This window comes from Heptranchias perlo, chromosome 18, assembly GCF_035084215.1.
Source record: "Heptranchias perlo isolate sHepPer1 chromosome 18, sHepPer1.hap1, whole genome shotgun sequence".
In the NCBI taxonomy this organism is placed as follows: domain Eukaryota; kingdom Metazoa; phylum Chordata; class Chondrichthyes; order Hexanchiformes; family Hexanchidae; genus Heptranchias; species Heptranchias perlo.
Genome location: NC_090342.1, coordinates 38411190 through 38426904, shown reverse-complemented (window position 1 = coordinate 38426904; position 15715 = coordinate 38411190). Strand labels below are relative to the sequence as shown.

The 15715-nt window shown below is 48.6% G+C and overlaps 1 protein-coding gene across 2 annotated transcripts in view; it reads right to left on the bottom strand.

The window, feature by feature from the left end:
* fbln1 (fibulin 1) overlaps nt 1–15715 on the bottom strand; it is a 149470-nt gene that overhangs the window by 78475 nt on the left and 55280 nt on the right. For both annotated transcript variants that reach the window (XM_067999735.1, XM_067999734.1), the window contains exons 11-13: nt 10609–10734; nt 7748–7867; nt 1423–1554 (exon numbers count right to left, since the gene is read on the bottom strand). In XM_067999735.1, coding sequence (XP_067855836.1) covers nt 1423–1554; nt 7748–7867; nt 10609–10734 — 378 coding nt within the window. The remainder of the gene's footprint in view (nt 1–1422; nt 1555–7747; nt 7868–10608; nt 10735–15715) is intronic.

The following is a 15715-nucleotide window of genomic DNA, read 5'->3' as shown; positions in this document are numbered from 1 at the left end:
AAATAATCACACGATTTTGTTTTTCTTTAACCCAGTTCCAAGAATTTTTCTTTGGAATTTGTGAGTTTTTAAAAAAATGTCACATAGACTTAATAAAAAAGGATTTGTGACAGCAAAACCAATAGTGCATGCATTTAGCATTTATCGTGCAGCCATTGATGGTATTTTCTCCTTCAGTCCCTGATGGTGATGTCTCACACCAATGAACAACGAAGGATTATTAATGAATAAAAATGGTCCAACAACCCATATCACACAATGTCTGGTCAGCTGTGAACCATTTTAGCAACACACTCTAACAGCAATATGGAACCAATTTTCTTCTGCCTAACACCCTTTATACACCAATTCCTGAGTCATTAAGGAAAGTATAAAGGGGAGTAGACCATTAACGTCAGGCCTCTGTCCATTTGTGTATGATGCACATTTCTAGCAGACCAGAGGGGTGGGTGAAGGAAGCTCGCACTTAAAGTAGGCGGGCACATCATTATATTTAAATGATGCGGGATGCTGTTCTGATGCTTCCCATGCCCTTAACGCAAGTTTCACACCAAGTGAAATTAATGTCCATTGTAATTGGATGTTCAGGGTTGCTTGGCACTGAGTATGGCAGGCAAGTAGCCAAAAAGCAGCTTCTTTTATCAGATTTACGACCATTTCTGGCTTGTTTTTCATATTTTTTTTCTCTCTTGGCACTTAGGTTCTCATTATACGTTGTGCCAATTGGTTTAATTTTATTAAATCTGCAGCACCATTACAGCCATCAATAGATTTTCTGGAGGCGATTGTTATCCGAGGTGCTGGGAAGAAGAGGGCCACCGAAGGGATGCCAGGTGGCTTAAACTGCACAAGAGGTGCTCTGTACCCATCTGCCAGTACCTGCACACCCACATCTGCAGACAGATGATCAACCTTGCTTTGGCAGACGATTAGTGCATGAGGTGATTTCAACTCTCAAGATAAGTTGTGACAGTAGGCCCAATGGCGCAGATATGTGTGCAGGCCTGATTGACTGTTATGCTCTACGGTTCTGCATGCCATGTTTTAATCGGCACCGCAGGAAAAGAAGGCATGCCAAAGTGATCACCAGCCAGCAAAGCCTGACTGACCACACATGCCAAGACACCACAACCCATGGGGTAAATTTTCATCTTCACTTGTTGGGTGATAATCTAGCAGAGTGGATCACCTGCCCATTGTAGAATCCACCCAATTTTCATCCCATTAATCCATTCAGCCAGATTATCACGCAGGAGGTGAAGACAAACATTTACCCCATTATGTCTTTCACACTAATGAAAGAGCACCTGTAACACACACCAGTTCAATGTACCAATTGGATACTTTTAAATACTGCACTGTAGTGGTAATTACAAAAGTTAATTCAACAGTTCAAGAGCCCCTGCAGAAATAGTCTCCTACCTTGGCAGTTACGCCCATTAGGTGCAAGAGTGTAGCCAGCTACTGGGCAAGCACACTGGAAGCTTCCAGGAACATTGACGCAGCGATACGAGCAAATGTTGCCTCCAGCAGGTAATGCACATTCATCAATATCTATGACCAAATGCAATGAAATACATAGTTAGAATAAGCCAATTGTCAAAGGAGGTTACATGTGATGCAAAACAGGAGCAAGCAACAATGCTGTTTTACCTACTGGGGAAAGGTAGGGAGACATATCCAACCAGTCTAGAGACATTCATCTATGGACAGAACTTACTTCATTTTATTTTTATTCTTTCCATTTTACGCCCCTCTACTGAATGCTGTAGTCAATTTAACACTCTGTTCAATTGTTCAAGACTGACACCATAATGGTTAATAGCCATATGACTTTATTTAGCACAAGCAAGAATCAATACGTTACAGTATTTAAGCAATAGTTTACAAAGCACAATTGAGAATTATATTACCCTGTTGTCCTTTGGGTAGAAGCCATGACCTCAATCCCCATTCCTTCATTCACGTACTCTCGTTCTCGTTTACCCACCTGGTACTTTCTTTTCTGTCCTCTACGCTTCACAAAGCCTCAGACCCCCCAGTTATACCCCAAAAAAACGGAACTGCGGCAAAATACATCCAATCAGGTATTTTCCCAAATACTCCCTTTAATTTACCCAATCATATAGACAACACGTACTTATCCAGAAGAGACAGTGTCTTGTGGGTCCCCCTCTCTCTTTATCTCTCATTGTCAAGAACAGGATTCTTAGCACAATGTTTCCCTGTCCCTGCAGTTGATGAATCACCCTATAGGCCTTGAAGGTAATGGGAGTATTCCAGTATGTCTGAAGGAGTGGGGGTAACATTATGTCCCTCCCTTAGTTTGCAACAACAAGATTCTCATGGCAGTTAGAACCTGCAACTGCAGTAAGTTAATTTAAATGCAGTCTATGTTATGGTACAGTAGTCTCAGCTAAAGCCTTGACTATTTAACCCTTTTGAGCCTCATTCCCCTAAATAACCTTCACAATCTATAGTTCCATACAATACATTAACTTATACATTTCACATGCACTGCATTTATTAGGGTACGGTAGCATAGTGGTTATGTTACTGGACTAGTAATCCGAAGACATGAGTTCAAATCCTGCCATAGCAGCTGGGGAATTTAAATTCAGTTAATTAAATAAAAGCTAGTATCAGTAATGGCGACCATTGTCGTAAAACCCCATTTGATTCACTAGTGCCCTTTAGGGAAGGAAACCTGCCACTCTTACCCAGTCCAGTCTATATGTGAATCCAGACCCACAGCTGCCCTCTGAAATGGCTTGACAAGCCTCTCAGTTGTATAATCCCACTACAAAAAGAAATAACAAGATAAAACCAGACGGACCACTAGGCACCGGTCACGATGAAGGCAAACCAAGCCCAGTTGACCCTGCAAAGTCCTCCTCACAAGTTTGGGGATGTGCCAAAATTTGGAGAGCTGTCCCACAGACTAGTCAAGCAACAGCCTGACATAGCCGCACTCTCAGAATCATACCTTTCAGCCAACATCCCACACTCCTCCATCACCATCCCTGGGTATGTCCTGTCCCACCGGCAGGACAGACCCACCAGAGGTGGCAGTACAGTGATATACAGTCAGGAGGGAGTGGCCCTGGGTGTCCTCAACATTGACTCCGGACCCCATGAAATCTCATGGCATCAGGTCAAACATGGGCAAGGAAACCTCCTGCTAATTACTACTTACCGCCCTCCCTTAGCTGATGAAACAGTACTCCTCCATGTTGAGCACCACTTGGAGGAAGCACTGAGGGTAGCAAGGGCACAGAATGTACTCTGGGTGGGGAACTTCAATGTCCATCACCAAGAGTGGCTCAGTAGCACCACTGCAGGCCTTGTCCTGAAGAACATAGCTGCCAGACTGGGACCTGCGGCAGGTGGTGAGAGAACCAACACGAGGGAAAAACCTACTTGACCTCGATCTGTCCATGGCAGTATTGGTAGGAGTGAGAACTGCACAGTCCTTGTGGAGACAAAGTCCTGTCTTCACACTGAGGATATGTCCATTGTGTTGTGTGGCACTACCACCGTGCTAAATGGGGTAGATTCAGAACAGATCTAGCAGCTCAAAACTGGGCATCCATGAGGCGCTGTGGACTATCAGCAGCAGCAGAAATGTATTGCACCACAATCTGTGACCACATGGCCTGGCATATCACTCACTCTACTATTAAGCCAGGTGATCAACCCTGATTCAACAAGGAGTATAGAAGAGCATGCCAAGAGCAGCAACTGGCATACCTAAAAATGAGGTGTCAATCTGGTGAAGCTACGACACAGGACTACATGCATGCTAAACAGCGGAAGCAACATGCTATAGACAGAGCTAAGCGATCCCACAACCAACGGATCAGATTAGAGGTCTGCAGTCCTGCCACATCCACTCATGAACAGTGGTGGACAATTAAACAACTAACAGGAGGAGAAGGCTCCATGAACATGCCCATCCTCAATGATGGCAGAATCCAGCACGTGAGTTCAAAAGATAAGGCTGATGCATTTGCAACCATCTTCATCCAGAAGTGCCGAGAGAATGATCCATCTCGACCTCCTCCCGAGATCGCCACCATCACAGAAGCCAGTCTTCAGCCAATTCGATTCACTCCACGTGATATCAAAAAATGGCTGAGTGCACTGGATACAGGAAAGGCTATGGGCCCCGACAACATCTCGACTGTAGTGCTGAAGACTTGTGCTCCAGAACTAGCCGCGCCTCTAGCCAAACTGTTTCAGTACAGCTACAACACTGGCATCTACCCGACAAAGTGGAAAATTGCCCAGATATGTTCTGTTCACAAAAAGCAGGACAAATCCGATCTGGTCAACTACCACCCCATCAGTCCACTCTCAATCATCAGCAAAGTGATGGACGGTGTCGTCGACAATGCTATCAAGCGGCACTTACTCACCAATAACTTGCTCACCGATGCTCAGTTTGGGTTCCGCCAGGACCTCATTACAGCCTTGGTCCAAACATGGGCAAAGGAGTTGAATTCCAGAGGTGAGGTGAGAGTGACTGCCCTTGACATCAAGGCAGCATTTGACCGAGTGTGGCATCAAGGAGTCCTGGTAAAATTGAAGTCAATGAGAATCAGGGGGAAAACTCTCCAGTGGCTGGAGTCATACCTAGCACAAAGAAAGATGGTAGTGGTTGTTGGAAGCCAATCATCTCAGCCCCAGGCCATCGCTGCAGGAGTTCCTCAGGGTAGTGTCCTTGGCCCAACCATCTTCAGCTGCTTCATCAATGAACTTTCCTCCACCATAAGGTCAGAAGTGGGGATGTTTGCTGATGATTGCACAGTGTTCAGTTCCATTCGCAAACCCTCAGATAATGTAGCAGTCCGTGCCCGCATGCAGCAAGACCTGGACAACATTCAGGCTTGGGCTGATAACTGGGAAGTAACATTCACGCCACACAAGCGTCAGACAATGACCATCTCCAACAAGAGAGAGTCTAACCACCTCCCCTTGACATTCAATGGCGTTACCATCGCCGAATCCCCCACCATTAACATTCTGGGGATCACTACTGACCAGAAGCTTAACTGGACCAGCCACATAAATACTGTGGCTACAAAAGCAGGTCAGAGGCTGGGTATTCTGCAGTGAGTGACTCACCTCCTGACTCCCCAAAGCCTTTCCACCCTCTTTAAGGCACAAGTCAGGAGTGTGATGGAATACTCTCCACTTGCCTGGATGAGTGCAGCTCCAACAACACTCAAGAAGCTCGACACCACCCAGGACAAAGCAGCCCACTTGATTGGCACCCCATCCACCACCTTAAACATTCACTCCTTCCACCACTAGCGCACTGTGCTGCAGTGTGTACCATCTACAAGATGCACTGCAGCAACTCGCCAAGGCTTCTTCGACAGCACCTCCAAAATCCGCGACCTCTACCACCTAGATGGACAAGGGCAGCAGGTGCATGGGAACACCACCACCTGCACGTTCCCCTCCAAGTCACACACGATCCCGACTTGGAAATATATCGCCGTTCCTTTATCGTCACTGGGTCAAAATCCTGGAACTCCCTACCTAACAGCACAATGGGAGAACCTTCACCATATGGACTGCAACGGTTCAAGAAGGCAGCTCACCGCCACCTTCTCAAGGGCAATTAGGAATGGACAATAAATGCTGACCGTGCCAGCGATGCCCATATCCCATGAATGAATTAAAAAAAAATTAAATATCAAGTTCTCTAATAGCACAAAAATAGGGTGGGGGACAGAGGAGATGATGAATTAGCTGAATCTCGCACTCCCTTCCTTTTTTACCTCCTAAGTTAAACCATGGCAGTTTCAGAACTTGAATTTAGTTTTTAAAAAATCTGGAAATAAAGGAACAGTATCAGTAAAAGTGGCCATGAAGCTGTTGGATTGTTGTAAAAACCCAACTGATTCATTAATGTTCTTTAGGGAAGGAAGTCTGCCATCCTTACCTAGCAAGCCATTCAGTTGTACCAAACCACTTCAACAAGAAAGCCCATCACCTTATCAAGACAACTAGGGATTGGCAATAAATGCCAACCTTGCCAGCAATGCCCACATATTGAAAATAAATAAAAAATAAACCATACCATTTGGTCAGTAATAAATTGACAGGTATATGTTTTTTTTATTCAACTCTCAGCTCTCAGCATGAGCTATGCACTGAACCATGCACAGAAATAGATAGCTCTCTCCTGCAGGTACATCAATGCAGGTTCAGTCTTATAACCACACAAAACAATGTAAAAGAAAAACTTAAACTCTATTTTTATTATTGTCCTGCACATTAACTCTTTCAGAACCATTGTAGCTTTTCAACACCAAAATCTAAACTCAAAGCAATACTACAATTCTCTTAGATAATTCCCAGTGCAGCATGAATGAGGTGGTGTCCTTTGTTTCTGTGAATTCATGATTTCTAGTCAATGATGCTTATTACTTGAAATTTATAGGAAAAACTGTTTTTAACGAATTCCGTGAATCTGAGGAATATTGTGACAACTGAATACATCTCTCAGTACTCAAAAGTTAACGGACCATCACCTTCACAAAAAAGTCTTGGGCAACCTTTCCTTTGGTTTAAGTTGAGAGAAGAGCCCTAAGAAAGAAATATCTGACTAGCCTCGTGACTTGGGAATGGTATACAGCAAGGAAAGACAAGAATCGGTTGAAATACATTGTGTTAGAAGTGAAGACTGTGTTTGTTCCTCATTTTTAAATTATCTTATCTTTTTTCCATCTTGATGTTTCCCTGTTTTATGGCCATTTCCCCATCTGGGTGGGGAGAGGAAGCAATTTGCTCCCACCTCACCCGTTAGCTGGATAAGGATGTACTGGCTTTTCCAAGATCTGATAATATTTATACATCTATCATTCACCTCTTCGCAGCTAATTAAAAGGCTTGAGAACATTGCACCGCACAGGGGGACCTGAGGAGTGGAGCGGGGAAGGTACACCATATACCCACTGCACATCTGTGCTGTATCATCACAGGCAGAAACTGAGAAAATAAAAAGAATTATTAGAACTAGGTAATGCAGTAGTTTGGCACATTGTCCTTTCACCTCTGGAACCTGGGATAGAATCCAGCCCAGAATTATTAGATAAAAGTCTACTCTGTCTACTAGCTATAAAGGTCTTGAGTGAAATGGATCTAGGACCGCATCAATTCCTACAACACGAACTGCCCTCAATTCAGCCCAAATTGGCAATCACATTCAAAGCAGGGACAAGGATAACTGATGTGGTAAATGGAAAAATTCACACTGGTGCAGATGCTGAAGCCATTCTACGCTTGATTCATAGTGCTTGATGTAGGTACTGGGTGGAAAAAGTAAAAGTCTCCCTGGAACTCAAATTCCTCACCTTGATAAACATAAAAAAAGACCTTTCAAAATTAATTTAAAAGAAACAATTGTCAGGGGTTAGGTGATGTCAGTGAATCTTTTTCTTTCTGAAATCTCCTCACACCACATGCCTTCCCCAGTCAAACAGGCAGGTTGTAGAATGGTCCCCAGACCTCCTGCAATGGTACATCATAAGCTGCATGAGAATGGCAGAGTTGACTAGTCAGTTTTCTTTCCCTTCCTGTAAGAAAGTATCTCACTTCCAGTCAGTGATTCCCAACTATGGTGCTGCTGCGGTCAGAAAAACTCACCAAATGGGGAATCACCAGCGTGAATCCTTGTGCGTGATATAGCAGGCTGTCAGCAAGATTCAGACAGTAATGTAATCACCAACCTTACCTTCACAAGTTATCCCATCCACATCACTGAGCTGGTAGCCACGGCGGCAGTAACACTGGTATGAGCCATAGACGTTAGCACATTCTTGACTGCAGGGATTGGCCTCACATTCATTCACATCTAAAAACATAAAGCCAAAGAAAAACACTAAAAGTTAAAGACGGGCATTAGTTTTATTTTGGTGTCTTGTCAGAAATGTTAAACAGGCTAAAGGTAATGAATGATTCACACAGGACTGGCACAGTTTCTATGGGGTCAATTTTCGGATGGTGGAGCAGGTGCGTTTGTGATGGGGGAGCTCCTAAAATTGGAGATTCCCGGAGCGGTTCTGGAGCCCGGCTCCAACCCGCCCACTTCCAAGTTCCCCAGTGACGCGAATCGGTGCGCGCGCAGCCCCCGCATGCGGGACTCCCACCGGCAATCAAGGCCGACGGGATCCCCCTTAAGATCATTATCTGGGTACTTGAGGTCGTTTACAGACCTCATTAGTTGGAGATTTTAGGAGGATTCGGATTTTGGACTACCCAGAGCGTGTTTCCAGTGCTGGGGGAAACACTCCCTGTTTAAACAGACGTGTTGCAGCCAGCAGCCAGTGGCAGCTGCAAAGGTCCATTTAACAGGTGCAGGATAAACCCTCATTCATTGCAGCAGGGCACTCTGTCACCTCAGACAAAGTTTTGCCTGCCACACCGTTTTCTCCACACTCCAAATTATTAAATCATACCCTAAACTCTGCTGTCCAAACATATTTACCTACTTTGTGGACCCCCTCACACTCACACCATCAGGATTTGGCGGGGGGGGGGGATCGTCCATTGCTGCATTCATCACTCCATTGGAGGACGAGCAACATCACCAGCCTCGCCAGGCATGCCATCCACCTCCGCCACATGGAGCTACACAACACAGTGCTGCGCAACAGGCACCTGCACAAAGTAGCAACTACACATACACCCACTGTAGGGTGACCCAATGGGTGGCATCAAGGGTGTTCATGGAGAACCTCATGAAAGGGCATTATTGCACAAGCCAGTCAAGAATGGCCAAGACATGGCAGTAGTGGTGACAATATATTATGTAATGTGAGTTGATCAGAAATCAAATATAAGTAAAAACCATGACAAACGCTCAAACGTCCTTGTGCATCCCCTTCATGCTCACGACACGTTTGCCTTACGCTTCCTACTACACATATGTGATGCATGCCCTGTGGCTGCAGCACAGATTGTGGCAGGTTGGGTGAGGCTGACCATGAAAGAGATGCATCAGAGGGTTAGTATGAGATAGGGCCCCCCCCGATGACTGAGCCCCACCCGATGACTGAGCCCTCTGATGACTGAGCCCCCCCTGATGACCCCCAATTGACTGAGCCTCCCCGCTGACTGAGCCTCCCCGCTGACTGAGCCTCCCCCGCTGACTGAGCCCCACCCGATGGTTGAGCCCCTCGATGGCTGAGCCCACCCGCTGACTGGGCCCCACCCAATGAATGAGCCCCCCGATGACTGGGCCCCCCCGATGACTGGGCCCCACCCGATGAATGGGCCCCCCTGATGACTGGGCCCCCCCCCGATGAATGAGCCCCCCGATGACTGGGCCACCGCCATGACTGACCTTCCCCCGCCCGATAATCCGCGATGACTGAGCCCACCAACGACAGAGCGTACCGATGACTGACCCCCCACTGATAACACCCGATGACTGAACCCCCCGCCCGATGACTGAGCCCCCTCCAAGCCGACTGAGCCCCATCCAATGACTGAGCCCTCCTGATGACTGAGACCCGATGACTGACCCCCCTGATGACAGAACCCCCACCGATGACTGAGCCCCCTGATGACTGAGCCCCCTCCGATGACTGCCGGTGACTAAACCACCCATCCCACGCTGACTGACCCCCCGATGACTGAGCCACCTGATAACTGAGCCCCCCGATCACTGAGCCCTCCCGGTGACCCCCGATGACTGAGCCCCCCGATGACTGATCCCCCCGATGACCGAGCCCCACCCGATGACTGGGCCTCACCCGATGACTGGGCCCCACCCGATGACCGGGCCCCCCCGATGACCGGGCCCCCCCGATGACCGGGCCCCCCCGATGATTGAGCCCCACCCGATGATTGAGCCCCACCCGATGACTGAACCCCACGATGATCCCCGATGACTGAGCCCCCCGATGACTGACCCCCCCGATGATTGAGCCCCACCCGATGACTGGGCCCCACCCGATGACTGGGCCCCCCCCCCGATGACTGGGCCCCCCCCCCGATGACTGGCCCCCCCCCACCGATGACTGAGCCCCACCCGAAGATTGAGCCCCCCTGATGACTGAGCCCCCCTGATGACTGGGCCCCCCCCCCCCCCGATGACTGAGCCCCACCCGAAGATTGAGCCCCCCTGATGACTGATCCCCACGATGATCCCCAATGACTGAGCCCACCGATAACTGAGCCCCCCCAGATGATCCCTGATAGAGCCCCCGATGACTGACCCCCCCGATGACCCCCAATGACTGACCCCTCCCCCATGACCATGCCCCTCCCCGTTGACTGAGCCCCACCGCTGACTGAGCCCCCACTGATAACCACCCCCCCCCCCAAACTAAGACTTACCTGCTCGCATCATCTTCCTTCCTCTTCTACTGTCCGACTGGGACCAGCCTGTCGGGCGGGAAACCGTCAAAAAAACAATAAAAGGCGTCCTTCCCATAAGGAATTCCACCCTCCCCCCCACCCTCTTCCCGGCTCCCTGATAAGATCATGCCCGTGGTATTTGGGATCACATGTTGTTCTGTTAATGAAAGAAAAGAGACACGCAACTATCTTTTGTAATCAGCTTGTTATTTGTTAAACTGCGTTGAGTACCTTCACAGTTTCTCTCATCAAGTGCGAGTTTAAAGCCTTTGCTGCAGCTGCAGTAGTAGGAACCTGGAGTGTTCTCACAATTGTGGGCACAGAGCCGTCCTGGGTAACGCCTGCATTCATTTTCATCTGAGACAGAAATAGAAACAAAAACTTAGGAAGAAAGGGAACATTAAATCCTTGAATCTACAATCAGCGACATCTTCTTTGTACCAGCACTTTTCATAACGCGTGCAGGCAAAGCACGAGACAACTGCACTGAAAATATTAACAGACAAGCAGACATGGTGGAGGTCCCCACTGCCTGCTGACAGTGAAGCTCCTGAATAGCAAATTGCCATTTCACAAGCAACTCCACCAGTCTGTCAGCCACAGTAGCAAACAGATGTGGTGTTGGACAGGAGAGGCAGGCTAGAGCTCACAGATTAGGGAGTGAGCTGTTATCTGTGCAAAGCCGTTTGGGAACAAGAGTGGGGAAAAAATTGGGGAAAAAAAATCATAAAATCAATTTAAAACATCAATCACCCTGGACAACATGGGTTATCAAAACTAGTACGAGGTCACAGCTGCACTGGAATCTACTAAAAGATGGTTTCTAATTCAACATCCTGATTAACATGAGCCACACAAGCTTAAAGAGGAACTGTATTGATGAAAAAGGTTTTGGCAAACCTTCCCTCTGATTTTTTTATGAATATACATGATGCAAAGACGTCAGTTACATTGTGGCACTTCTCTCACCTCAAGAAAAAGATGTACTGTGTCACTTTTGTCACACAATACACATTAGATACAAGAGAGGCAACGATTCCTGCAAACAACCCTTACTTGTGCTTTCTATCTCACTCCCCTCTTTCCATCTCCTCTATAAGCAGTTTCACTCTAGTTAAGTGCATCATTAATAAGGCCCACTCAGTATACCAATATATGTGATGTGTATTCCAGTACTTTAGCTGCGTGCAGAGTCTGTCATCCTACATTTTTGCAGTTTTATGATTTATTGATACTGTTCTTACACTTTGCTGGAGTTTGAATTAATAATCAAACAGAGTGAAGAAGGATTTTAAAGGGGCACTCGTTTCATGGGGCTCGATTTTCGGGTGAAGTAGCGGGTGCATTGGGGGTGGTGGGGGGGGGGTGCTCCGAAAATCGCGGAAATCGCGAGTGGATTTCGAGCCCGGCTCCAAACCCGCAGGCTTCCGGATTCCCCATTGACGCGTCTGGGTGCGTGCATGCCTCCCGAATGCAGAAGTCCCACCGGCAATTAAAGCCAACGCAATGATATTTTGCATAGTTGTTCAGCTAGTTGAAGTACTTGAATTACTTAATTGTCTCAACATTTTGGCAGGGGTGTGATTTTGAAGAATCCTCAGCATGTTTCCGGTGCTGTGGGAAACACTCCCTGTTGTAACAGACGTGTTTCAGCCAGCAGCTAGTGGGAGATGCAAATGCTTATTTGACAGATGGGGAGAAAACGTCATTTATTGCAGCAGGGCACTCTGTCACTTCAGACAAAGTTTTAGCTGCAAGATCTTTGTGTTTTCACTCAAAGTTCTTACTTTCCACCCAAAACTCTGCTGTGCAAACATATTTAACTACTTTGCGGACCCCCTCAAACTCACACCGTCAAGATGGGGGAGCGCCATGGCTGCATTCATCACTACATCCGAGGACGAGTAACATCACCAACCTCGCCAGGCTCTGGTCTACCTCCGCTACGTGGAGCTCCACAACACAGTGCTGCGCCACAGGCACCTACACAAGAGCACAGAGAGCAACAACAGAGAGAGCGGCATCACAGGAGGCACTACCCTCGCCACGGGGTCTACAGACCGAGGCTCAGCTTCCTGGACCTCTCTGAAGAGCAGTGCATACAGAGGCTCAGAGTCAGTTGCCAGGTAGTCGCAGACATCTGCAGCCTCCTTCATGCCGAGCTGCTCCCAGCTGGGCTAAGCAGCATCTCCTTACCTGTCGCTGTCAAAGTCACTACTGCCCTCAACTTCTTCACCTCCGGATCATTCCAGGGTGCCACCGGGGACATTGCCGGGGTCCCTCAGTCCTCTGCACATAAGTGCATAAAGCAGGTCACCGATGGCTTGTTTTGCAGGGCCTTGCACTATGTCAATTTCCCCATGGACGACCTCAGCTAGATGGAGAGGGCAGTGGGATTCCACGCTGTGGCTGGCTTCCCACGGGTGCAGGGTGTAATCGATTGCACCCATATAGCAATACGAGCACCGCCACATGAGCCAGGACTGTTCATCAACAGGAAGGGGTATCACTCCATCAACGCTCAGCTTGTTTATGACCATCGCAAAAGATTCCTTCACGTATGCGCCAGATTCCCTGGCAGCTGCCATGATTCCTTCATCCTCTGGGAATCCAACATCCCGCCCCTCTTCCAAGCACCGAACACCCTTCAGGGCTGGCTCCTCGGGGACAAGGGATACCCCCTGCACACATGGCTCATGACACCTCTGAGCAACAGCGTCGATACAACGACAGCCACATCACCACCAGGTCTACGATTAAGCATGCTATAGGGCTGGTCAAGATGCGCTTCAGGTGTCTTGATCATTCTGGGGGAGCGCCAGACAGAGTGGGACACATTATAGTCATGTGTTGTGCCCGGCACAACAGAGAGGGGTGCCGTCTGAAGAGGCCCCATTCACATCTGCCACCCACATTAGGGAAGAGGAGGAGGAGGAGGGGGAGCAAACCATGGGCAGAGCAGCGGCTCACCTGGCTCCTCGTGAGGCCAGGGAGTCACTGATATGTGAACGGTTCTCCTAACATCAGAGTGTGTGAAGAGTCCAGTCCTCAGACCACCTGGATAGAGCAGCGCCCATATCAGCGCCTCCCCCTCACCCTGCACAAAACAGCCCTGCAACTACACATAAACCAACTATAGTGTGACCCATTGGGTGACATCAAGTGTCGGCATTCATTGTGAACCTCATGAAAGGGCCCTACACAGAAGCCAGTCAAGAATGGCCAAGACCTGGCGGTAGTGGTGACAATAATAATATTTAATGTGAGTTTAACAAAAAGCAAATATAAATAAAAAACATGACCAATCGTCAAACACCCTTGTGCATACTCTTTGTGCTTACAAAACTTTCGCCTTTCACTTCCGACTACTTCTACGTGGTGCATCCCCTGTGGCTGCAACAGAGGTAGTGGCAGGTTGCTCTTGTTCATGCCTTGATCGATTAGATGCTTTGGGCCGACACCCTCTGGGTTTTGGTGCACGTGAGGGCCCCTCCAAAGACTGCTGCACCTGCACCTGTGTAGGGGCAGACTCGGCCACTGGGGAGAGGAGGCAGCATTGCGGGTACTGGTTGAGAGGGGGGCAGCAGGTGAGATGTGGGAGTGCTTTGATGGCGTCCCCACTTCCATGTCCCCTTTCGCCATCATCCCTCCCCTGGGCCAGGCCCACACCATTCCTACCGTTCTGCTGCAAAACAGTTTGGAGGACATGTGTGAAGCCTTGTAAGGCCAGTGCTAGTATATCTGCCTACCTGTTTAAGGTGGCAGAATGTTGCTCACTGTGAGTTTGAACGGCTGTTGACAGGGCCTGAATGGACTCATCTGTGAGCTGTGCTTGAAGCTCAATGGAGGCTAGCCTTCTCTCCATTGAAGACATTCCCGCACTTACCCACGACGGTATCTTAGAGATGCCCTCACGTCCCTCTGACACTCTCAGAAATGCCCTCACGTCCCTGTGACACTATCTCAGGGAGTTGTTCACGTCCCTGTGACACTATCTCAGAGATTCTCTTCTGTACCTGTGCCACCATTCCACTCACTCAGGAGTTGGACTCCTGCATCCTCTGTGCTGTTGTGGAGAGTGTGCGTGGCACCTGTTCCAGCACCTCATGAATGTGCTGCTGGCCCTCGATCATTCTCCTTTTAAAGGATGGTCCCTGGGGTTCAGCATCTGTGTCCAGCTGAGCAGAGACTGGAGAGGAGTGCTCCCTCCAACGCAGACTCTCCACAGCTGCCCCTGCCACCAGTGTCTGCTCGTGCTTACTTGTGTGTGGTAACTCACCATGTGCGAACCCAACTAACTGAGGACTAAGACCCACCAAGGTGTGAGTATCTGCGCTGGTGGATGGCTTGCTCAAATGTGACGGTGCACCCTCAGAGGCCGGCAGATTCTCTGAGGAATCGCCCTCCGCCGTCACAGCAGTCACTGATGGCCCTGTAAGAGAACAGAAGGCAATATTAAGCATCATCACAGATGTGTCATGCTGCGATGAGCATATTGAGGTACTGAAGATGACAAGGCATGTTAACATCAATTCATATTGTGTGTGCTGAATGTTAAAGTTCTATCACCAGACGTTTGTCAGGTGCCAGTCTCGGCGTCCCAGATGGATAGGCACTTGAGAGTGCAGCTCAGCTCCAGCGCCTCCTGCTCAGCGTCTGTGAAGACGACGATTTGTTGTGACCCCCCTCCAGTTATCGCCCTCTCCCGTGCATTCTGGGCTCTCTTCTCCTATAAAGGGAGAAAATACTGACGCATGTGTGAGTGAGTGATGGTGACGTGGCCAATTGATGAATGCATTGGTTTGGATACGGCTGACCGTGAAAGAGATGCGTCAGAGGGTGAGTATGAGACAGAGCCATGACATTGTATGAGGAGTGGGTTGAGTGGTATTGGTGGGGTAAGGAATGAGGAGGTGAGGAAGTGCTGAGGAACTGCAGATAAGTTGAGGATGACCCTTAAGTGGGTGTGATGTGATAGAGTAGTGTTGGCAGTGCAGAATGAGTTGGGGAGTGGGGGCGGTGATGCAGAAGACGGAATGCAGGAGAATGAGTAAGTGTACTCACTTTGGCTGACCTAGTTAGGTCATTGAAGCGCTTCCTGCACTGGATCCAGGTGCAGGATATGTTGCTGCTGCTGGTGACCTCCTCCGTCACTTCGAGGCAGGCCTTCTTGGTGGCAGAGGCAGGCCACTTCCTTCCTCCAGCCGGGTAGAACACATCCCTCCTCCTCCTCACCCCATCCAGTAGCACCTAGCGTGAGGCATCGCTAAATCTTGGAGCAGCCTTCCCCTGTGCTGCTCCATTGTGGTGTGTGGGTGGTTGCACAAGGGGCAGCCAT